Source organism: Chelonia mydas, chromosome 8 (genome assembly GCF_015237465.2).
Source record: "Chelonia mydas isolate rCheMyd1 chromosome 8, rCheMyd1.pri.v2, whole genome shotgun sequence".
Taxonomy (NCBI): Eukaryota; Metazoa; Chordata; order Testudines; family Cheloniidae; genus Chelonia; species Chelonia mydas.
The window spans coordinates 40,848,173-40,873,814 of record NC_057854.1 but is presented as its reverse complement, the minus strand read 5'-3'; the positions used below and the strand labels follow the sequence as shown (position 1 = coordinate 40,873,814).

The following is a 25,642-nucleotide window of genomic DNA, read 5'->3' as shown; positions in this document are numbered from 1 at the left end:
GCGCTGGGCCCACAAAAAGTTAATCCGTCCGTGGCAGTCGGCACAGTGCCTGCCACCCCGAGCTCCTTCACCAGGAGCCATGCTTTGCCGCAAAGGTTCTCTGGGGCTCCTGCATGGATGCTGTTGTGCCTCCCAAGTCTCTGCCAGAGGGATGGGCGAGGGCTCCCCCCTCTGTTCCCTTCCCCTGGTGCCTGTTGCCTCTGTGTCTGTGCAGGGGAGCCACGTGCCACGCTTGAGGTCAGGGCCTCGGGCACAGCCTCTCGCACCCGCTCCTTCGTTAACCCATATAGTCCCTCTCCTCCGCTGTGGCCTGCCTGGTGACGGCAAGCTGGCTGGCACAGCTAGTGTGGGGACCGGCTGCCACTGGCCTGTGGGTGGCTAGGGAGGGGTTCCTGGCTGGACAGAGCTTCCATGGGAGTGAGGTGCGGTGGCAGCCCCAGCCCGTCAGTGCCGTGCCCGGGTCGCCCCCATCCCTTTGATACAGGGCTCTGGGAGATGGCACCCCAGCGGGGGAGGCGGGGGAATGGGCTCACTGCCCTGGGCTCTGCTGAGCGCCCTCTGAACGCTGCCCCGAACTGCCGGCTCCGGTGCACGGCACCTGCCCGGAGTGAACGGTCGGCCACTGGGCGAAGGGGCTCAGACCCTTGGGGCGGGCGCGGGATCCCCAGCTTCCAGGCGCCGGTGCCAGCCGCTGTCCCGGGCTGCTCCTCCTCTGCCCCTGCCCCGGCCGAGCGGAGACACAATAGCCAGGCTCCTCCTCCCGCCCCCTGCCCTGCAGCCGATCCCAGTCAGCCGCAAGCCCGGCGCGCTCCGTCAACGCTCGCTGCGCTAGCGGAGCCCGGCGCCCTCCCCGGGGGACATGCGCGGCGCGCCCCGGCAGCGCCCCTTGCCGCGCACCTAGCCCGAGGGAGCGGTCGGAGTCGGGGTCTCCGCTGCGGCCGCCCTGCCCGCTGCCCCCATGGCTCAGCCCCTGGTGCTGCTGTGTTGCTGCGCTGCGCTCGTGGCTGCGGGCAGGGGCGCCCCCCCGACTGCGACCCCCGCCCGGCCCGGCCCGGCCCGCACCTCGCAGCCGGAGGGGGTCCCAGAGGAGGAGCCCCTGCAAAACGAGGCGGACAACCAGGAGAACATCTTATCTCAGGTAACCTCCCCCAGTGTGCAGAGCCGAACTGCCCTGGCTCCAACCGGTCTTGGGGATCCCTCGCCAGGAAGCTGCGAGTGTGTGTGTCTCTCTCCCGGCTCTGCACAAAGGCGCTGGGACTTGGCCCTCTGGTGCCAAGTTTCCCTAAAGGACGCTGGCGCTTTAACCCCTCCAGCACCGCTTGCTCTAAGGCAGGGGTTCTAAAACTGGGGGTCGGGACTCCTTAGGGGGTCACGAGGTTATTACATGGGGGGGGGGGGTCACGAGCTGTCAGCCTCCACCACAAACCTAGCTTTGCCTCCAGCCTTTATAAAGGTGTTAAATATATAAAAAGTGTTTTTAATTTATAAGGGGGGTCGCACTCAGAGGCGTGCTATGTGAAAAGGGTCATCAGTACAAAAGTTTGAGAACCACTGCTCTAAGGTGAGGCTCCCAGCAAGGCAGCGAGTGGCTAAGGGAGAGCCAAATTCCTGTGGCTTTTACTAATCCGAACTGTCTTGCCCTCCCACTTTGGGAACTGGATTGGTTATGGGAGCTGAGAACAGGAGAAGTTTATTATTCTGATTATTGCTGCATATAGTTAATTACCAATTCACATAGTTCATTCCATTCATCGTTTTGTTTATTTGCAACTGCAGCAGAGTAATTGTTCCCTGATCCCTGTGTACAGATGAACTGCTGTATAGGGAACTGGAAAATCAATTCACAGCTTCTCTGTATCATAGAGAAATGATTGAAAATCAAGAATATTCCATGTATGCAGTGTTGGAGCCTGTTGGTCCTAGGATATTAGACAGACATGGTGGGTGAGGTCATATCTTGTATTCTGTTGGTGAGAGAGGCAAACTTTCCAGCTAACACAGAGCTCTTCTTCAGACCAGACCTCCTGGCTGCTCCTGTGTCTGAATGTTTTATACACAAATCAGACCTGAGGAAGAGTTCAATGTAAGCTCCAAAGCTTGTCTCTCTCACCAACAGAAGTTGGTCCAATCAAAAATCTTACCTCCCCCACCTTGTCTCAAGAATAGTGCATCTGGATTAAAGCAGCAAAGTTCAGGGTGTGTTCTCTGTTAGATTTGGCAGATGTACTGTGCAGTATTATCTGTCCTTGGAAATGTCTAACACAGAATAATATTGAAAACATACTGTCAAGTTATTTTTATACTTCAATTTCAAGACTGATTTCTGTGAATATCCATAAAGGAAACCTGTGGAATTGTAGGAGATTATTCGAAATTATATATTACCAGGAAGTATATGGGTTACGTTTATGCATTATTCCAGACCACGCATTGACTCCCTTAACTCCTAAAACCCCCCGAAGTAGGGCACCTTGTATGTAGTTGCAAAGAATTCAGTGGATTAACTCTGATGGAATCAATGTATTTAATATAAAATGTGGTGGCTCTGTCCCTTTGTTTAAATTTAAATTTTGCCAAACCCTTTGTAGATAAGGACTGTTTGGGCTTGAGCAATTTCTTTTCCAACGGTGAAAGGAAATACCCCACCAGAAATCCCTCTTTCCCAAATAGCTAAGTAGCAAAAAACCAAGCACTCGAAGAAATGTTAGTCAGCAATTTGTGTAAGCAGTGACCTATTTGTGTAAGCAGTGACCTATTTCTGCAAGGTTCAGAGTGTCTGAGCCTTTCTCAAAAACTTTACAAAGCAAACCAAAAGTAAAATCTTATGTTAGGAGCAAACTGATGCATTGTGATTTTCTTGTGATTAGTTGCTAGGTGACTATGACAAGGTGAAAGCAGTGTCTGAAGGCTCCAACTGTCAGTGTAAGTGTCTGGTCAGACCTCTGGGCCGAGGCGCCTGCCAAAGGATTAATGAAGGCACTTCCAAAGCAGAGGATTTTTACACCGTAGAAACCATCTCTTCAGGGCCTGATTGCAAGTGTGCCTGCGTGGCTCCACCTTCTGCTCTGAACCCTTGTGAGGGGGACTTCAGGTTGAAGAAGTTGCGGGAAGCAGAGAGCAGTGACTTAAAGGTATCAGTATAGTTCCTTTTCAATGGGAGGGCAAGTTTGCAGAAGACCATGTGCAGCTGAAGTAGGCTTGGCTTGCCCTTTGTAGGTTCGGCCCCGGAGGAAGATCCGTTGTAAGGTGTACAAACCTAGATTGATTACCTCAGCTGGAAAAGCTGCTGCTAACACTTTGGTGCCAAGTTTTGGCTGTGATAATGTGCAGGAAGCCTCAATTACACGAGGGAAATTGTTGCCACCAGCTAGCAAGTGTTAAAATATCCACAGACAAAAGAAAGGCAATATTTTCCTGAACACTATGTACAGCATAGTTCCTATCCACACAGCAGTGATTTTCACTTATTCAGTGTAGAACTACTGCTGACATCTGTGGAAGGCGCACATGCAGACATGAGCGGTGGGTATCTTAGGCCAGGGGGGACCCCACCCATGCTCTGCCCTGAGACCCCGCTCCCGCACTTCCCCCATGGCCCCACCCACACTGCTCCTCTTCCCGCCCTTGCTCAGCCTCTCCCAGAAAGCCAGCTGGGGCTAGGGTGGGCGGGCTGGCGCTCAGGCTGGCCAGAGTGGCTGGTGCGTGGGCCAGCCGGCGGTGGCCCAGGGCTCAGGGCAGCTGGGGCAAGGCTCCTCTGACCACAGTGCAGGGGCTCAGGGCTCCACTGGAAGGGGAGAGGGCGGAAGGGATGGGGTAGGGATGGGTCCTTGGGCAGAAGGGGCAGAGCTGGGGGGTACCCTCCCTGAATGGAAGGCTCACGCGCTGCCCATGCATGCAGAAGAGTACAGAACATGCAATAGATCTGAAATCTGCAATGTTGAAAAGATATTAACAAGTGGATTGGAGAGGAGAATGTTGCCCTGAAAGCACAGAGCATCCACAGCAGATGTTGCCTATTCCAGTCTGAAATAAAATCCAGTTAAAAAGAACTGGTTATAAACTTTGCCAACTCATCATAACATCAGTAGTATAATTTAAAACTCTCTTTTTCTGATCTTGTTGCACTTTAATTACCTAGTACTTTTTTACAAATGTTATCTCTTGGCTGCTCTTGTGTCTGCATGTTTTATACACAAATCTAGCTTAAATGAGCCATAAGGGAGTGATTTTAAATGGACACACCACAGTGGTTTTACTCCTAAAGTTGACACTCAATCCTTAAGTCACATTGTTTTCTCTGATTGCTATACCTCTTGCAATGTGAAATTCTCATTTGCTGCTCTGTGGATTCAGAGGCACAGAATGAGCTGAGCCAAGGATGGCGTGCATATTTGTCACTTGTCATTAAAATGCTGAATGGGGTTACATCACTTTGTTAAACTGCTGCTCCATTTCACTCCATTGGAGGCAAGTGTGACCCTGGCAGATCAGTCTGTAAGGCATTTTGGGTTCCTTTGGGATGAAGGTTACTACAATGTAAATACAAGATTGATATTGCAGTGAACAATCTTGCACTGGTTGGGGACGGAATAGGTGAATTAACAGGTCAATAGGTCTTTCCCATTTCAAATTTTTGTGATTCTACAGTAACTTATTAACCCTTTCCTTTCCAAATGACATAGTGAAGATCCTTTCATGGACTGAGAACTGGTTAAAAGACAGGGAACAAAGGGTAGGAATAAATGGTAAATTTTCAGAACGGAGAGGGGTAACTAGTGGTGTTCCCCAAGGGTCAGTCCTAGGACCTGTCCTATTCAACGTATTCTTAAATGATTTGGAGAAAGGAGTAAACAGTGAGGTGGCAAAGTTTGCAGACGATACTAAATTGCTCAAGATAATTAAGACCAAAGCAGACTGTGAAGAACTTCAAAAAGATCTCATAAAACTAGGTGATTGGGCAACAAAATGGCAAATGAAATTTAATGTGGATAAATGTAAAGTAATGCACATTGGAAAAAATAACCCCAACTATACATACAATATGATGGAGGCTAATTTAGCTACAACTAATCAGGAGAAAGATCTTGGGAGTCATCATGGATAGTTCTTTGAAGACGTCCACGCAGTGTGCAGTGGCAGTCAAAAAAGCAAGCGGGATGTTCGAAATCATTAAAAAAGGGATAGAGAATAAGACAGAGAATATCTTATTGCCCTTATATAAATCCATCGTACGCCCACATCTTGAATACAGTGTACAGATGTGGTCCCCTCATTTCAAAAGAGATATACTGGCATTAGAAAGGGTTCAGAGAAGGGCAACTAAAATGATTAGGGGTTTGGAACAGGACCCATATGAGGAGAGATTAAAGAGGCTAGGACTTTTCAGCCTGGAAAATAGGAGACTAAGGGGGGATATGTTAGAGGTATATAAAATCATGAGTGGTGTGGAGAAGGTGAATAAGGAAAAGTGATTTACTTGTTCCCATAATATAAGAACTAGGGGCCACCAAATGAAATTAATGGGCAGCAGGTTTAAAACAAATAAAAAAAAGTTCTTCTTCAGTCAGCGCACAGTCAACCTGTGGAACTCCTTGCCTGAGGAGGTTGTGAAGGCTAGGACTATAACAGGGTTTAAAAGAGAACTGGATAAATTCATGGAGGTTAAGTCCATTAATGGCTATTAGCCAGGATGGGTAAGGAATGGTGTCCCTAGCCTCTGTTTGTCAGAGGGTGGAGATGGATGGCAGGAGAGAGATCACTTGATCATTACCTGTTAGGTTCACTCCCTCTGTGGCACCTGGCATTGGCGACTGTCGGTAAAAAGGATACTGGGCTGGATGGATCTTTGGTCTGACCCAGTATGGCCATTCTTATGTTCTTAGTGAACAGTTATGAACAAGTCTGGGGACTTATCAGTTGGAAGTGACAGAGGAGGAGAATGATCTGGGGGTATTGGTCATTCACAGATTGACTATGAACTGCCAGTGAGTTGCAGCCATGAAAAAGGCTAATGCAGTCCTCCTAGGATGTATCAGGACAGATATTTCCAGCTGAGATTGGGAAGTGTTCTTACCATTGAACAAGGCATTGGTGAGACCTCATCTGGTATACTGGGTGAAATTGTGGTCTCCTGTGTTTAAGATATAAGAATTCAGACTGGGACAGGTGCAGAGAAGGGCTACTAGGATGGTCTGAGGAACTGAAAACCTACCTTATGAGAGGAGACTGAAAGAGCTTGTCTTGATTAGCCTAATCAAACGAGGCTGAGGGGAGCTATGATTGCTCTGTCTATATACATCAGAGGGATAAATACCAGGGAGGGAGAGGAGTTATTTAAGTTAAATCCAGTGTTGACACAAGAACAAATGGATATAAACTGGCCATCAACAAGTTTAGGCTTGAAATAACATGAAGGTTTCTACCCATCAGAGGAATGTAGTTCTGGAACAGCCTCCCAGTGGGGGCAAAAAACCTAACTGACTTCAAGACTGAGCTTGAGAAGTGTCTGGAGGGGATGGTAATGATGAGACTGCCTACAATGGCATGTAGCTGATCTGTGACTGCTAGTAGCAAATATCTCCAATGGCTGGAGATGGGGCATTGAGTTACTACAGAGAGTTCTTTCCGGGGTGTCTGCCCAGTGAGTTTTCCCCACATGCTCAGGGTCTAACTAATCACTATATTTGGGGTCAGGAAGGAATTTTCCCCTGGGTCAGATTGGCAGAGACCCTGGGAGTTTTCACCTTCCTCTGCAGCATGGGGCACAGGTCACTTGCAGGTTTAAATTAGAGTAAATGGTGGATTCTCTGTAACTTGAAGCCTTTAAACCAGGATGGATTTGATTTAAAACAACAACATTATGTATCCTGGATTTTTTTCTTCAACAGCAAACATATAATATTTTAACAAAACAAGCATATGAATTTTTGAATTTAGTTAAACATTCAAGTTTTTTAAAATCAGGTTTGTTTTTGTTAAAATTGTTTTTTATAGTTAAATGAAATATTTAAAAAAAAACAAAACAAAAATTAAATTGACACTATCAGCCAGGTCAACATGAGAAACTTAAAATATTGGCTTCTGCAGCTAACTCAGTCTTCTTCACCTTCATTTTCCTGTTTGTTCATAATCTGGAAAAGAAAAATAAGCTTTCCTGCTTTTTCAGGTCTCAAACGATTTCTCAGTTTGGAATGAATTAGTCCAAAGGAAGAAAATATTCTTTCTACACCACCAGAAGAAGCTACTGCTGTTAAAACTGAGATTTTCACTTCAACAGTTTCTGAATCCAAGTGCTTAAGTGACTTCCACCAGTTCACTGATGTGACTTTCTTTAAAACATCATCAGCAAACATATTTCTTGAATGGTTCAGCCTTAGCTCTGAAGTTTATTATGGTTGGCATTATGGAGGGATGATTGCTGGATGTCCACGTCCTAGCCAACTCCTCTTCTTCAGCAGTTCAGGTTTGACCCTGGTACCGAGTATTGAGAATATTTGCAAGAAAATGAGCTGGAGATAGTGCTTGTCCCATTCTTTTTTTTAATGCTTGTAATTTAACTCTGTCATTGCATATTTCTCTTTTTAAGATCTCACTCAGTTCCTTCCAAGTGTCAACACCATCAGCAATAAAACAGCGATTTCCCTGCATTTTGTTCAAGGCTACAGAAATAGGCTTCAGGGTACTCAGCATGGGTTCAACATTTCTCTTAAGCCCAATGGTGAGAACTTTGGCTGTGACAGTGCCATCTATTTTTTCATGATTTTGTTCACAAAGTGTCATCAGATTTGGCCAGTTCTTGATATATTGCTCAAAACAGTCCCCTACTGAGTTTCATCGCCCGTCTTGTGGGAGAGTTGGCTTGGTTCCTCCCACTTTTTTCAGAGCAGCTGCTACAAAGTGGTTGTTACGGAAGTATTTTGCAATTTCAACGACATTAGCTTATATTTCTGGAATACTGAAGTCTTTGGCTAGGAGGTACATCAAATGAGCACTGCAACTGTATGTTGTTATCTTGGGACTCTCTTCTAAATTTTTTCTCATCTTAGATACATTTGCAGCATTGTCTGTGACCAAGTTGCGTACTAAACATTTGAATTTTTTTTCATGGATTGTTACAGCTTTTACTGCTACCTCTTGTAAGTATTCTGCTGAGTGTGCATTTCCTGATTTATCAATTGTTTCTGTAAGGAAGACATTCCCTTCTTCTGTTGTCACACAACCACATACAACAGGATCATTGTGGACATTGCTCCACCCATCAAGACTCAGGTTAACAATTTCACTCTCTAGACCTTTTGCACACTGCTCAAGTTCTCTTTCATACACTTTATCCAGCAATTTTCCTGCGACATCTGTTCTGTTGGGTGGACTGTATCCTGGTCTTAATGACTGAACCATGTTAATGAAATGTGGGTTCAACGTCTCAATCATACAGAAAGGAGAGTTTGTTGCATAAACAAACGGGGCAATTTTTTCATGAATTACTTCCTTTTGTAATCTGCTGGTTCTTATCACAAACATATCTATGGTTGTTTCTGGATGATTGAGATTTTTTTTTTCTTTTTGCTCCAGGTTATATACTGTGGCTATGTAACATACATTATGTGACTGAAGCACTATCATTGGCAGATAACTCTGAAACTATAGAAAATGATGGTGATCTTGAAGGTGGATAGTCTTCAGAATCCTGTATGTTGAGGATGGATTCTCCTAAACAAAATAAGTCAATGCACTTATTTAATTATTATTACCATACTGCTCATTTAGTATTCCTCATTGCATTGACTGACACTCAGTACTACTTTAAAGATGAAATTGTAAAAGGAAGATCTGCCTATTTCAGCTCTTTATTTTTTATCACAACTGCATCTAAAATGATAGTACCTATTTATCTATCAAAAAACTATATTTTTTGCTCAAACATGAGAATTCAAGAATAGTCCAGAAGGAAGACAGACAGTCCTTTAAGAAAGAAGTATGAAATAAAAAAGTTTACCAACCTGAAGATCCTGAATGTTTAGACATGTTTCTTTCATCATCTTCAGTGCAGCTTCCTCCTGAGAAGGAACGCTTTTCATGATGTTGTTTCATTGAGGCAACCAGGCCTTGCATTTCTTTGTTGCACTGTTTGCATTTTTCATGCATGCCTGTTACCCACAGGTAGAGGATCTTCATTAAAATATTCCCAGACTGGGTCTCTTTTACAGCCCGCTGCCATTATAGGTTTTCCCTTCTAGTGAGAGAATGGTATGGTAGATCTCAAATCAATAAAGGCTACACTCAGAAAGACCTCAAGACTTCTGGAATATGCTGCTCATACAGTTTCACTTTTGTTTCTACTGCCTTCTCACATTTATCTCCAGACTTCTTCTCCTTGTCCCGATCTATTCCGCCCCCAACAATCTTCTGTTCATTGAACTTTTTGAAACTTTGCACTTTTAGAGAGAGGTAAGGGATTGACTCTGTGTACACAGATTTGCAGAGGGACAATAGGGTTGAGATCTGGTATTTCTCACCTCTATATATTTATTTATTTATTTATTTAAAAACATTTTTTGCTGTTAACAAGCATGTTATCTCTGGAAACACTAATCCACAGTTTGAGAACTGCAAAACTAAGCATCTCTGATGGTATCTTCTAGACTGAGCACTGAGTCCTATTGGGTAGATAGAAAAATTAACCTAAATAATCTATACAGAAGCCCCTAGAACCCCATAAAATTGGGGTCCCTAATCCATGCACTATTGGAATTCATTTACAAAACTTTTCTTAAACATTACATGAATATATTGTCTAATACTATAGAATTAGAATGTGTAATCCCTATTCCATGATGATAGGTTTTTTCCTCAAAAAGCATTTTATCAAAAAATCTGATTTAAATAAAAAAATCAGATTTTTTTAATTAAAAAAAAAAGCATTGATTTTTTTCCCACCCTGCTTTAAACCATTATTTGAGGATTTCAGTAACTCAGCCAGAGGTTAGGGGTCTATTACAGGAGGGGAAGGGGGGTTTCTGTGGCCTGTGATGTGCAGGAGGTCAGACTAGATGATCATATTGGTCGCTTCTGGCCTTAAAGTCTATGAAACTGTGAGACTTTGCAGCCAATGTCACTGGACCTACAACTTTGCTTAGTAGTCTTCCTATTCATTGTCTGCATAGGCCAGGGGGACCCCTCTCTGAGGAGCTGTTACTGTGGATGGTGTCAGTGCATAGTTAGAACAGTACCCAGTGCATGGATAAGCTATATGTTATCCAGCTTTTTGCACAGTACTATGTTTGGTTTTACATGGTGACTCAGTTCACTGTAATGGCTCCATTACCATGTTTGCAGTCACAGCTCAGACAAAGTGAGAGGTATGGAATCATTATGATGATAAAAGGCAAACCCACACAGGGTCTCTTTGTTTATTGTGAGTTAATTTGAGAGTCAAGTGACAGACCCAGACATTGAAGTTCTCTTTATCCACAGACATGTGCAACAGCAGAATGAGCTTCCCGCACAGCATCCACAGCAGCCTGTCCCAAGCCCAGCACCGAGAGCCTGCCTCTAGGAGGAGTTCATTCTCCATGGCTAGTTCAGTCCTTGGCCTCTGCTGAGACTCCCCCCGTGGAGGTATTTACAGCCAGTTGTGGTGTGGATACTTGTCAGCTTGGAATGGGCTGAACCCCGCCAGCTCAGTTCAGAAAGATCCCTCAACAGAGTTAGCCAAACATTTTTTTGCTGTAAAAATCAAGCTGCAGAAGTTGTGAGAACAGGCTCTCTCTCACAATGGGCAACACTTCCTAGTGCCAGACAGGCCAGCAATATATAGCCACAGTGTTTCTCTTATTATTGTGACATTTCTTGTCTGAGCGGAAGCCACGCACTGTAAAGCCAGGCAGGGGGAAGACATGCACTTCTGATTTTTAAACTTTCGCCATGGGAAATGAATCACTGAGTCATAGATTTTAAGTCCAGAAGGGATCACCTAGGCTGACCTCCTGTATATCACAGACCATTACATTTTACACAGTTACCCTGGTACTGCCGAATCCCCCACTTCCCTGGAGAGTTTGTTCTAATGGCTAAATTCTGTCCCTGTTAGAAGTGTGGGCCTTATTCTCATTGAGATTGGCCTGGCTTCAGCTTCCAGCCATTGATTCTTATTTTGCCTTTCTCTGCTAGGTTAAAGAGACCTTTAGTATTCATTATTTTCTCCCTGTGGAGGTATTGGTACACCATAATCAAGTCACCTCTTGATTTTTTTCAGAGTAACAGCCGTGTTAGTCTGTATTCGTAAAAAGAAAAGGAGTACTTGTGGCACCTTAGAGACTAACCAGTTTATTTGAGCATGAGCTTTCGTGAGCTACAGCTCACTTCATCGGATGATTTTTTTATTAAGCTGAAGAGATGGAGCTCTTTATGTCTTTCATTATCAGGCATTTTCTCCAGCCCTCAAATAATTTTAGTGGTTCTTTTTTGCACCTTTTCCAATTTTTCAATATCCTTTTTAAGATTTGGACACCAGAACTGGATGCATAATCCAGGATCAGTCTCATCAAGGCCGTATACAGAGGAAAAATCACCTCCCTACTGCTACTCTCCTGTTTATACATCCAAGCATCACATTAGCCGTTTATCCCACAGTGCCAGACTGAGAGCTCATTTTTAGTTGCTCATCCACTATGACTCCTAAATCTTCCCAGAGTCACTGCTTGCCAGGATACAGGCCGTCCTCCTGTAGTTATGGCCTGCATTCTTTGCTCTCAGATGTATGGTCGTGCATGACTGGATCGCTTGGAGGACTTTTAATGGACTCTACAACTTTTCTTTGCTAGGTCAGTGGTACATATCCAGCCACTATTAACAATGTGACTATCTGATGGCTGTTTGGTAGCTTATGTAAACTCTGTTGATGGTCTCAGTCTAGTTCTCAGTGGAGAGTAAATGCATATCCACAAAGCAGACTGTGTCACAAAAAGCTGCCATGTTATTTAACACAAAGTCTCCCCTGCTGGCAGGCTTAGCAGAGTAGCCACAGAGCCTGGACTGTAAGGACACTGGGTACCGCTCAGCTGTGCCTGAGAGAAGCTTGCAGAGAGCTGCCTGTATTAAATGCCATGCTCAAGGGTGTCTGCTGAGCACCTGACTCCCAAAATACAGGGGCGTGGGGAGAAAACTTTTTTCAGAAGCTAAGACGATAAAATTTTGCATTTCTGTAGCATCGGACAAATACTATAAACCTACCTCCCTCCTCACCTCACAGTGACATAGTGAATCTCCACACAATAAGATTTGAAATCATGTTTTCCAGGGGAGGAAATTGAGGCACAGCCAAGTGATTCGCCCAAGGTCATGGAAGGAATCATTGTCAGAGCTTTAACCAGAAGACCGTCCTCCCAGGAATGGATGTTTTCATGATTTTTTCCCAATTCAAAGGGAGCAGTTTTGCAGAGGGATGTAAACGTCCCCCTGCCAGAATGTGAACAGAACTGTTAGAATCTTGTATTACAGACCCCCAGACCATGCAAAACTCATCTGACTTGGCGTTTTTGTTACAAACTTAAAACTCAGCCTAAATTATATGAAACAAATTTCTGTAGTGCATGAATCTTTTGAGGGACTCTGGGCAGTGTATGATTCCTACATGAAATGGGTGAAACACAGCAGTTGTTGCTGAGTTTTACTGTGGGTTTTTAGGACCATTTCAATTAAAAACTCAAAGCAAAGTTTGAGGAGTGTGGATCAGTGGGAATTGGAATCAAAGAGGAAGTTCCTACAAACCATTGTGGCTTCTGCACTCTCCAACTGCACCTAGACTGTAGCAGTGGTTTCAGTAATATGTTTATTATGTGGATACTTGTCCATTAAGACATGTGTTGAAGGGTTTCTTCAAGTATGTTAGCAACAAGAAGAAAGTCAAGGAAAGTGTGAGCCCCTTACTGAATGAGGGAGGCAACCTAGTGTCAGAGAATGTGGAAAAAGCTAATGTACTCAATGCTTTTTTTGCCTCTGTCTTCACGAACAAGGTCAGCTCCCAGACTACTGCACTGGGCAGCACAGCATGGGCAGGAGGTGACCAGCCTCCTGTGGAGAAAGAAGTGGTTCGGGACTATTTAGAAAAGCTGGACGAGCACAAGTCCATGGGGCCGGATGCATTGTATCCGAGAGTGCTAAAGGAGTTGGCGGATGTGATTGCAGAGCCATTGGCCATTATCTTTGAAAACTCATGGCGATCGGGGGAGGTCCCGGATGACTGGAAAAAGGCTAATGTAGTCCCATCTTTAAAAAAGGGAAGGAGGAGGATCCTGGGAAATACAGGCCAGTCAGCCTCACCTCAGTCCCTGGAAAAATCATGGAGCAGGTCCTCAAGGAATCAATTCTGAAGCACTTAGAGGAGAGGAAAGTGATCAGGAACAGTCAGCATGGATTCACCAAGGGCAAGTCATGCCTGACTAATCTAATTGCCTTCTATGACAAGATAACTGGCTCTGTGGATGAAGGGAAAGCAGTGGATGTGTTGTTCCTTGACTTTAGCAAAGCTTTTGATACGGTCTCCCACAGTATTCTTGCCAGCAAGTTAAGGAAGTATGGGCTGGATGAATGGTCTATAAGGTGGATAGAAAGCTGGCTAGATTGTCGGGCTCAACGGGTAGTGATCAATGGCTCCATGTCTAGTTGGCAGCTGGTATCAAGTGGAGTGCCCCAAGGGTGGGTCCTGGGGCCGGTTTTGTTCAATATCTTCATAAATGATCTGGAGGATGGTGTGGATTGCACCCTCAGCAAGTTTGCAGATGACACTAAACTGGGAGGAGAGGTAAATACACTGGAGGGTAGGGATAGGATACAGAGGACCCTAGACAAATTGGAGGATTGGGCCTAAAGAAATCTGATGAGGTTCAACAAGGACAAGTGCAGAATCCTGCACTTAGGACGGAAGAATCCAATGCACTGCTACAGGCTAGGGACCGAAAGGCTCGGCAGCAGTTCTGCAGAAAAGGACCTAGCGGTTACAGTGGACGAGAAGCTGGATATGAGTCAACAGTGTGCCCTTGTTGCCAAGAAGGCCAATGGCATTTTGGGATGTATAAGTAGGGGCATTGCCAGCAGATCGAGGGACGTGATCGTTCCCCTCTATTCGACACTGGTGAGGCCTCATCTGGAGTACTGTGTCCAGTTTTGGGCCCCACACTACAAGAAGGACGTGGAAAAATTGGAAAGAGTCCAACGGAGGGCAACAAAAATGATTAGGGGACTGGAACACATGACTTATGAGGAGAGGCTGAGGGAACTGGGGATGTTTAGTCTACGGAAGAGAAGAATGAGGGGGGATTTGATAGCTGCTTTCAACTGCCTGAAAGGGGGTTCCAAAGAGGATGGCTTTAGACTGTTCTCAGTGGTAGCAGATGACAGAACAAGGAGTAATGGTCTCAAGTTGCAGTGGGGGAGATTTAGGTTGGATATTAGGAAAAACTTTTTCACTAGGAGGGTGGTGAAACACTGGAATGCGTTACCTAGGGAGGTGGTGGAATCTCCTTCCTTAGAAGTTTTTAAGATCAGGCTTGACAAAGCCCTGGCTGGGATGATTTAATTGGGGATCGGTCCTGCTTTGAGCAGGGGGATGGACTAGATGACCTCCTGAGGTCCCTTCCGACCCTGATATTCTATGAAAATACCAATTCATTTCATCCTGAGCCAAAGCTGACGGGGGGAACGTCTGCCTGTGGCTGGAGGGAGGAGGCGTGTGAGAGACGGGGCGCAGGGCCGGAGGGAGCAGGTGTGTGAGAGACTTTGGTATGCAGGGCCAGAGGGAGCATGCGTGAGAGACGTCAGGGCTCGGGGCCGGAGGGAGCAGGCGCGTGAGAGATGTCGGGGCGCAAGGCCGGAGGGAGCAGGCGCGTGAGAGAGACGTCGGGGCGCAAGGCCGGAGGGAGCAGGCGCGTGAGAGAGACGTCGGGGCGCAAGGCCGGAGGGAGCAGGCGCGTGAGAGAGACGTCGGGGCGCAAGGCCGGAGGGAGCAGGCGCGTGAGAGAGACGTCGGGGCGCAAGGCCGGAGGGAGCAGGCGCGTGAGAGAGACGTCGGGGCGCACGGCCGGAGGGAGCAGGCGCGTGAGAGAGACGTCGGGGCGCAAGGCCGGAGGGAGCAGGCGCGTGAGAGAGACGTCGGGGCGCAAGGCCGGAGGGAGCAGGCGCCTGAGAGAGACGTCGGGGCGCAAGGCCGGAGGGAGCAGGCGCCTGAGAGAGACGTCGGGGCGCAAGGCCGGAGGGAGCAGGCGCCTGAGAGAGACGTCGGGGCGCAGGGCCGGAGGGAGCAGGCGCCTGAGAGAGACGTCGGGGCGCAGGGCCGGAGGGAGCAGGCGCCTGAGAGAGACGTCGGGGCGCAGGGCCGGAGGGAGCAGGCGCCTGAGAGAGACGTCGGGGCGCAGGGCCGGAGGGAGCAGGCGCGTGAGAGACGTCGGGGTGCAGGGCCGGAGGGAGGAGGCATGTGAGAGACGTTGGGTCACGGAGCTTGAGAGAGCAGCCGTGTGCGAGACAACGGGCGCAGGACCGGAGGGAGCAGGTGAGTGAGAGATGTCGGGGTGTAAAGTTGGAAGGAGCAGGCGTGTGAGAGACGTTGGGGTGCTGGGCCAGAGAGAGTAGGTGTGTGAGAGACGTCGGGATGCAAGGTTGGAGGGAGCAGGCACATGAGAGATTTCGGGGAGCAGGAGAGAACTGGCACGTGTGAGCGTTGTCGGGGTGAGTGTGTAACGAAGCGGCCTTTGGCGGGACACTACTGAGAGTATCAATTCGGGACAAATTGCATAGAGCAGGGTAGTTACAGCGCAAGGCTGGAGGTCCTTTGCACACCAAACCAGCCAAACAGAAAGGACTCCAGTTTTACCCCACAGGCTAACCAGAAGTCATACAAGCAATTCCCTTAGACACTCCAGTTTCCCAGTATCGCCACCAGCACCACTCCTTATGGGGATGATGGTTATGAAAACCAATACCCCAGTAAAAGAAAAAAGGTTATTTTTTCCCGATCCCAAAGGACCAAGCCCCAGACCCAGGTCAATATACAAGTTAGATCTTATCCACAAATCACACTGTTGCCAATCCTTTAGAATCTAAAATATAAAGGTTTATTCATAAAAAGAAAGAAATATGGATGAGAGTTAAAATTGGTAAAATGGATCAATTACATACAGTAATGGCAAAGTTCTTGATTCAGGCTTCTAGCAGTGATGGAATAAACTGCAGGTTCAAATCAAGTCTCTGGAGTGCATCCACAGCTGGGATGGGTCATTCAGTCCATTGTTCAGAGCTTTAGTTTGTAGTAAAGTTCCTCCATAGACAAGAAGGAGGAATCAAGATCAAATGGAGAAGATGCAGCTGCCTTTTATAGTCTCTTACCATGTGGTCTGCCCAGCCAAACACAAGCTGCCCAGCACATGGCTTGAAAGCCTTAGAGTCCTCTCCGTAGGCATGCCCCTGCATGCCTTGCTGAGTCATAAGGTGTATCTGCCTTCTCTCAATGGGTCAATTGTATATGTAAGCGGGAGAATAGTCCCGCTATTGTGGGGAACTTTCCTGGCTTCTGCACTACCCCGGTGAAGTGGGGTAGCGAAAGGATCTGAGTCCCGCTTCCTTTACCCAGTGGTCTCCCTGCCCTTGAGGACTCCCCTTCCACTCTCCTGTCTGGCAGAGTCCTCGTAACCCCAACAAGGCTGGGCCCAGGATTCCTGGGGGGCTCGACCCCCAACCCTGCTGTGGTCACTTAGGACAGAGGCTAGGGTGTCCCCACTCCGGGGTACTCTCTCTGCACTGGGCACTTCTCTGACCCACTGACCATTACATACAATTTAAAGCAAATTCAAGTTATTTAACCAACAATTAATTTTAAAAAGAATAAGGAAAAATGGGAAAGGTTAAAGGGAACACATCAACCCGCTCTGTGGCAGGGAACATCACAAACAGTGTCTCTGGAATGTCAGGGCAGTTCACAGTCTGTTTCTTGTAAGTCCCAGGCCTCCTGCCCAGGCCCTGGCTGTGCTGCAGGGATGCTGTGGGTTGGACACTTGCTCTGGTGGTGGCCACGCGCTCTCAGGCTCTAAGTGGTAGGACCCTTCTTCCCAGTGTTGCCTCCGCCCTGTTGGGGTTACGATCCAAGCCTGGCCTGCAGAGCCTCTTGGCTGACGTGTCTCCCTGTGCTGGGCCTGCTGCCCAGAGTCCCCCTCGCTCTCCCCAGCTGCTCACCGCACCCAGCTCCGGACTGCTCCAGCCCCAGCTCCACCACTCTGTCTCTGCACTGCTGCTGCTGCTGCTCTGCCTCCAGCTCCCTGGGCCGCTTCCTTGGCCTCTCTGGCTCTGGTTGCTACAGCTCTGCTCCCAGGATAGGTCTGCTCTGCAGGCTGCTTCTGTGACTCTGCTCCCAGCACTCACCGCTTCGTGGGCTGCTTTTCTGGCCCCTCTGGCGCTGGTTGCTGCAGCTCCGCTCCCAGGGCAAGTCTGCTCTCCCTGGGCTGTGCCTCTGGCTTTGGGGCTGCAGCTCTACTCCCAGGACAGGGTCTGCTCCCTCTGGATCTGGCACAGCTCTGCTCTCCAGCTCAGCTTGTGCCCCACCCCTGCTTTCTCCTTCGCTCGGCCCCATTCTGTCTGACCCAGGCAAATCCAGCTCACATGGAGGACGGTACCTCCCTGGCCTCCTGACTCCCTGAGTAGCCCAACCACCCTGTCATTCAGGCTGACCTGGAGCATTGGCCTCTCCCCATTGTTCCTGGGGGCTGTCAGTCTCAGGGTCCTAATTCCCCATCGACCCTTCCCCCTTTTTAGTACTGGGAGCTAGCAACTAAAACACCCCCACTGAATGTTAGTAAGGGGGCAACAGTCCCCTTACATATAGCTGATGGTCCTTAATGGGCCATCAAGCAGGCTAGGCAGTGCTGATGCCAAACTGTCTGGAGTGTCAAGCAGAAGTACAGCACAAGTTTGAAATGCAGACAGTATAGAACCAATACTTATAACTTTAAATACAAAAATGATATACACATACAGACAGCATAATCAGAACCAGCAAATCATAACCTTTTAATAGACACTTTACTTAATCTCCTTTGTACAAGATTTGGTGCAACTATAACACCTTGGTTGCAACAATGATCTATACAGTTACAGTTCATGTCGATAATTTCACAGAAGGGCTGGAGGGATCTCGTGCATTAGAAATGTTGGGACGTGGAGCTGAAGGGAGCAGGCACATGTGAGACTTCTGGGTGCGGGTCTGACAGAGCAGGCGTTTGAGAGATGTCAGGGCACAGGGAGAAAGCAGGCACATGAGAGACCTCGGGGCTTGGGCCCAGAGGGAGCAGGCATGTGAGACACATCGGGGCACGGGGCCGGAGGGAGCAGGCGTGTGAGAGACGTTGGGGCATGGGGCAGGAGGGAGCAGGTGCATGCAAGAGACCTTGGGCATGGGGCAGGAGGAACTGGTATGTGAGAGATGTCAGGGCACGGAGCTGGAGGGAGTAAGTGCATGAGAGATGTCGAGGATTGGGGCCAGAGGGAGCAGATGTGTAAGAGAGGTTGGCTTCCGGTGCCAGAGAGTTGGCGCATGTGAGAGACATCGGGGCTTGGGGCTGGAGGGAGCAGGCATGTGAGAGACATCGGAGCACGGGGCCGGAGGCAGCAGGCGTGTAAGAAACCTTGGGGCAAGGGGCCAGAGGCAGCATGTGCGTGAGAGACTTCGGGGCCAGAGGGAGCAGGCATGTGAGAGACATCGGACGTGGGACTGGAGGGAGTAGGCACATGAGAAATGTCGGGGCATGGGGCTGGAGGGAGCAGGCATGAGAGAGACATTGGGCACAGGGTTGGTGGAAGCCAGCATGTGAGAGACGTCGGGGATCTGGACTGGAGGGAGAAGGCATGTGAGAGATGTTGGGGCGTGGGGCCGGAGGGATCAGGTGTGTGAGAGATGTCGGGGTGCGGAGCTGTAGGAAGCAAGCACGTGAGAGACTTCTCGCCCAGATCCGGAGCAGCAGGTTCGTGAGAGACATCAGGGCTTGGGGCCAAAGGGAGCAGGTGCATGTGAAATGTCACGGCACGGGGCTGGAGGGAGCAAGCGCATGAGAGACATCAATGTGTGGAGCTGGAGGTATCAGGTGTGTGAGGGACGACGAGATGTGGAGCTGGAGGGAGCAGGTGCACGAGAGATGTCAGGACTCGGGACTGGAGGGAGCCGGCAAGTGTGAGATGTCATGGCATGGATTTGGAGGGAGCAGACACTTGAGGAACCTCAGGTCGTGGAGCTGGAGGGGACAGGCATGTGAGAGACTTTGGGGCATGGGACTGGAGGAAGCAGGCATGTGAGAGATGTCAAACTGTGGGGCCGGAGGGAACAGGTGTGTGTGAGAGCCATCGTGTCGCTGGGCTGGAGGGAGCGGGCATGTAAGACACATCGGGGCATGGGGCCAGAGGGAGCAGGCCTGTGATAAACGTTGGGGCGTGGGTCAGGAGGGAGCAGGTGCATGCAAGAGACCTCGGGGCGCAGAGCAGGAGGAACTGGCATGTGAGAGTTGTCAAGGCGTGGAGCTGGAGGGAGTAGGTGTGTGCAAGAGACCTCGGGTGCGGGGCCAGTGGGAGCTGGCATGTGAGAGACGTTGGGGCACAGAGTTGGAGAGAGTTGGCGTGTGTGAGAGATGTCGGTGCGAGGAGCCAGAGGGAGCCGGTGCATTAGAAATGTCGGGATGCGGAGCTGGAGGGAGCAGGCTGTAACGATGCTGCCTTTGGTGGGACACTTCTGAGAGTATCAGTTCAGGACAAATTGCTTAGAGCAGGGTAGTTACAGCCCCAGGCTGGGGTTTCTCCACCAGCCAGACAGAGAGGACTTTGGTTTTATCCCACTGGTTAACCACAAGTCATACAAGCAATTCCCTTAGACACTCCAGTTTCCCAGTATCACCACCAGTGCAACTTGTTATGGGGACGAATGGTTATGAAAACCAATACCCCAGTAAAAGAAAAAAGGCTCTCCTGATCCCAAAGGACCAAGCCCCAGACCCAGGTCAATACACAAATCAGATCTTACCCACAAATCATGCTGTTGCCTATCCTTTAGGATCTAAAATCTAAAGGTTTATTCATAAAAGGAAAAAGATAAAGATGAGAACTAGAATTGGTTAAATGGAATCAATTACATACAGTCATGGCAAAGTCCTTGGTTCAGGCTTGTAGCAGTTATGGAATAAACTGCAGGTTCAAATCAAGTCTCTGGAGAACATCCACAGCTGGGATGGGTCATTCAGTCCTTTGTTCAGAGCTTCAGTTTGTAGCAAGGTTCCTCTGGAAGTAAGAAGCAGGATTGAAGACAAAATGGAGGGGTTTCCAAGGCCTTTTATATTCTCTGCCCTGTGAAAGGACACCCCTTTGTTCTTACTGTGGAAAATCACAGAAGCAAGATAGAGGTTGGAGTCACATGGGCAAGGCACATGTCCAAGCATGACTGAGTTTGCAGTCCGAGGCCATTGTTTACATGTTAGTTTGAACGTTCCCAGGAAAGCTCAGATGTTGATTGGAGTCTCCCAAAGTTCATTGTCAGTTAAGTGTTTTTTGATTGGGCACTTACTGAGAATAGGCCTTTCTCAAGAGGCTGACGAAATGCTTCACTGAGGCTACTTAGAATCAAAACACATTGAGATACAACATAAGAACATAAGACTGGTGATACTGGGTCAGACCAAAGGCCCATCCAGCCCAGTATCCTGTCTACTGACAGTGGCCAATGGCAGGTGCCCCAGAGGGAGTGACGCTAACAGGTAATGATCAAGTGATCTCTCTCCTGTCATCCATCTCCACCCTCTGACAAACAAAATGACAAACCATTCCTTACCCATCCTGGCTAATAGCCATTAATGGACTTAACCTCCGTGAATTTATCCAGTTCTCTTTTAAACCCTGTTATAGTCCTAGCCTTACGACCTCCTCAGGCAAGAAGTTCCACACGTTGACTGTTCGCTGAGTGAAGAAGAACTTTTTTTTATTTGTTTTAAACCTGCTGCCCATTAATTTCATTTGGTGGCCCCTAGTTCTTATATTATGGGAACAAGTAAATCACTTTTCCTTATTCACTTTCTCCACACCACTCATGATTTTATATACCTCTATCATATCCCCCCTTAGTCTCCTATTTTCCAGGCTGAAAAGTCCTAGCCTCTTTAATCTCTCCTCATATGGGTCCTGTTCCAAACCCCTAATCATTTTAGTTGCCCTTCTCTGAACCCTTTCTAATGCCAGTATATCTTTTTTGAGATGAGGGGACCACATCTGTACACTGTATTCAAGATGTGGGCGTACGATGGATTTATATAAGGGCAATAAGATATTCTCTGTCTTATTCTCTGTCCCCTTTTTAACGATTTCTAACATCCCGTTTGCTTTTTTGACTGCCACTGCACACTGCGTGGACGTCTTCAAAGAACTATCCATGATGACTCCCAAGATCTTTCTCCTGATTAGTTGTAGCTAAATTAGCCTCCATCATATTGTATGTATAGTTGGGGTTATTTTTTCCAATGTGCATTATTTTACATTTATCCACGTTAAATTTCATTTGCCATTTTGTTGCCCAATCACTTAGTTTTATGAGATCTTTTTGAAGTTCTTCACAGTCTTCTTTGGTCTTAATTATCTTAAGCAGTTTAGTATCATTTGCAAACTTTGCCACCTCACTATTTACTCCTTTCTCCAGATCATTTATGAATATGTTGAATAGGATTGGTCCTAGGACTGACCCTTGGGGAACACCACTAGTTACCCCTCTCCGTTCTGAAAATTTACCATTTATTCCTACCCTTTGTTCCCTGTCTTTTAACCAGTTCTCAATCCATGAAAGGATCTTCCCTCTTATCCCATGACAACTTAATTTACCTAAGAGCCTTTGGTGAGGGACCTTGTCAAAGTCTTTCTGGAAATCTAAGTACTTTATCGTCTTTAAGTGCTCCTTTTGTATCTCGATCGTCCAGGGGCCCCACTGGTTGTTTAGCAGGCTTCTTGCTTCTGATGTACTTAAAAAACATTTTGTTATTACCTTTTGAGTTTTTGGCTAGCTGTTCTTCAAACTCTTTTTTGGCTTTTCTTATTACATTTTTACATTTAATTCAGCAGTGTTTATGCTCCTTTCTAGTTACCTCACTAGGATTTGACTTCCACTTTTAAAAGATGCCTTTTTATCTCTCACTGCTTCTTTTACATGGTTGTTAAGCCACGTGGCTCTTTTTTTTAGTTCTTTTACTGTGTTTTTTAATTTGGGGTATACATTGAAGTTGAGCATCTATTATACTGTCTTTGAAGTGTCCATGCAGCTTGCAGGGATTTCACTCTAGTCACTGTATCTTTTAATTTCTGTTTAACTAACCTCCTCATTTTTGCATAGTTCCCCTTTCTGAAATTAAATGCCACAGTGTTGGTTTCTTCCCACCACAGGAATGTTAAATGTTATTATATTATGGTCACTATTTCCAAGCGGTCCTGTTATGGTTACCTCTTGGACCAGATCCTGCGCTCCACTCAGGGCTAGATTGAGAGTTGCCTCTCCCCTTGTGGGTTCCTGTACCAGCTGCTCCAAGAAGCAGACATTTAAAGTATCGAGAAATTTTGTCTCTGCATTTCGTCCTGAGGTGACATGTACCCAGTCAATATGGGGATAATTGAAATCCCGCACTATTATTGAGTTCTTTATTTTGATAGCCTCTCTAATCTCCCTTAGCATTTCATCGTCACTATCACTGTCCTGGTCAGGTGGTCGATAATAGTTCCCTACTGTTATATTCTTATTAGATCATGGAATTACTATCCATAGAGATTCTATGGAACATGTGGATTCATTTAAGATTTTTATTTCATTTGTGTTGGTCCTGCTTTGAGCAGGGGATTGGACTAGATGACCTACTGAGGTTTCTTCCAACCCTAATCTTCTATGATTCTATGATTCTACATAGCCAATATTCATAACTTCAACTACAAAATGATACACACCTACAAGCTTTGGCCCCGCTGGGAAAAGAAGCATCCAGGGGGTGTATGGAACTGCTGGCTGCTGAGGAGAGGGTTCGTCAGCTGCAACAAGAAACTGCTGGACTTAAGCTCCAAGTCAAAAAAGCAATGGAAGAACAGCAGAAATTGTATCATCTTACAAGTCCAGTTTGTAACAATGTTGGTTTGTTGTATTACTCTGAACAGTTGTCTGTGCTTAACGAGTTTTGCTATGTTTTACAGCTATCCTCAATCATAGAGATGCTAGAAAGTGCTTTCTATGGCTTAGACCTTCTAAAGTTACACTCAGTCACAACAAAATTGGTGGGCCGAGTGGAGAAACTAGAGGAGGTAAGATGAGATCCATTTCTTTTTCTTTGGGTTGTTTTGTTAGAGACAACATCATGCAAAATGACATGGCACCTAATCATTTGGCATCTGGAGCCAAATCATGGTGTTCCATTCCTTGTGGGAGAACTGGTAATTAGCCACCATTTCATTTAACTTTGTGGCCACTGTCATCATGACCTATGACTGGACACTTGGAGAAAAGAGATCAAGGGGTAACATTTTCAGAAGTGACTTAGATATTCAAAGATCTTTAGGCACCTAAAAATGCAGATAGGTGCCTAGGAAATTTTGGAAATCCTACTTGATGCCTAGCTGCATCTTTAGATGCCAAAAGGTCTTTGAACATGTGGTCAGTAGCTGCCTAAGTTCCACTGTCTTTCACTGAGGCTTAGATTTCTAAGTGCCTAAGTCACTTTTGAAAATGGGACTTAGGTTCCTAAATCATTTAGGTGCTTTTGAAAATTTTACCTGACCAGTGTTGTCAATTTTCACAAGTCTTGAGATATTTCATACTCTTCTTAAAGCCCCAGTTCCTGGAGTCATGTGATTTTTGTGAGGATCTCAGCTTTCAATTCAAAGAAGAGTAAGACCTCGTGGTTATGAAGAAAAGCTTGGAAATGTGACCTGAGTGGGTAACCTAAAGTTTTAAAGACTAAACAATAAGAACTTCAAATGTTTTATTTTTGAAGAGCTTCATGATTTCTTGGGGCTTGACTCGTGGTTTTAGAATACTGGGGATTGGCCATGCTGAGCCTGTTTGTAGTAATCCATATGTGTGGCGGAAGCTCACATTTTAGCCAGACACAAACATGTATGACATCTTGCAACTTAGTCAAGGCAGGTCAATGAGAAGGGTCTCTCAGAAGAGGATGCGGGGTGGGAGGGCGATGCTGCATTTATGAACCCTGTGACTCATGTCCTGTATGTAGTGTTTAATGTTTAGTCCAGTAACAAAAGGGTTAATTATCTAAACTGGAGCCAGTGTGAGCTGCTGCTAGGGTTGCCAGGCGTCCGGTTTTCAACCAGAACGCCTGGTCGAAAAGGGACCCTGGCGGCTCTGGATGGCATGGCTGACCAGGCCGTTAAAAGTCCGTTTGGCAGCGTAGCAGGCTCCCTGCCTGCCCTAGCTCTGCATGGCTAACAGAAGCGGCCACCAGTTCCTTGCCTTATTGGGATCCAGGAAGTGGGCAGGCGAAGCTCGCCCACTGCTAAAGGATCCCCCCCCAGCCTAAGGGGGAGATCCACAGGACCTGGGAAACCAAATAATTACGGAGGACAACTAATGAACAACAGGGATGGGAGTGCGGTCAAAGGGTCAAACGAAGGGAACCGGACGGGGACACCGAGCAGAGAACCCCGGACAGCGCCCACCGCTCCTCAAAGGCGTCAAGGGAGTCAGTGGTCGCCGCCCAGAGGAACTCTGCCCGGAGGCGTGAACGGACAGAGGAGTTCCTTGCAGCTCCTAGGTGCATGGGCTGCCAGGGAGGCTGCACGCGCTCTCGCCGCCCTGAGTGCTGGCTCCACAGCTCCCATTGGTTGGGAACCACAACAAATGGGAGCTGCAGGGGTAGCACCTGCAGGCGCAAGCACAGTATGTAGAACCTCCCTGGCCATGCATGTGCCTAGGGGCTGCAGGGACCTGGCGGCCGCTTTCTGGGAGCCACGGTAAGCGCCGCCGGGACCCCGCACCCCAACTCCCTGCCCCAGCCTGGAGTCCCTTCTCACACCCAAACTCCCTCTTGGAGCCCGCACCCTGCACACCCACAACACCCTGCCCCAGCCCTGAGCCCCCTCCTGCACCCCAAACCTCTCATCCCCGACCCCATCCTGGAGCACTCACCCCCCTCCCGCACCACAACCCACTGCCCCAGCCTGGTGAAAGTGAGTGAGGGTGGGGGAGAGTGAGTGACGGAGGGAGGGGGGATGGAGCGAGCAGGTGCGGGGCCTCAGAGAAGGGGTGTGGCCTTGGGAAAGGGGCAGGTCAGGGGGAGGGGCAGGGGTGTTCAGTTTTGTGCGATTAGAAGGTTGGCAACCCTAGCTGCTGCCTCCATCTTGACTCGAAGTGCCTGAGAAATGGATGACACAGTGCTCCCTTTAGCAGTGAATACTGTCCTGGGTTTAATCAAACTGGAGCTGTGCTAATGAGCCGTGTGCTCATGTTCAAGCTGGTTGTAATGGGGCATCTCTGTCCCCATCCTCTGATGCCTAGAAACCTCTCAGACTCTCCAGTGCGTGGCACCGCCATGTTGTTTGTTTATATTCTGGCTGGAGAATTTGGTTGGTCCTATTACTGGGAACATGT

The 25,642-nt window shown here is 47.6% G+C and overlaps 1 protein-coding gene across 3 annotated transcripts in view; it reads left to right on the top strand.

Annotated features, from left to right (window-relative positions):
* Positions 1–767: 767 nt before the first annotated feature.
* The window catches only part of OLFML2B (olfactomedin like 2B), a 98,480-nt gene continuing 73,605 nt past the window's right edge, over positions 768–25,642 (top strand). The window contains exons 1-3 of one of the 3 annotated variants that reach the window (XM_007056301.4): positions 768–1,138; positions 2,868–3,131; positions 23,233–23,340. In XM_007056301.4, the coding sequence (XP_007056363.3) occupies positions 959–1,138; positions 2,868–3,131; positions 23,233–23,340 (552 nt within the window). In that variant the 5' untranslated portion in view covers positions 768–958. Of the gene's footprint in view, positions 1,139–2,867; positions 3,132–23,226; positions 23,341–25,642 lie in introns of those variants that run through there. The other 2 variants (XM_037907194.2, XM_043552965.1) reach the window with 2 other exon arrangements.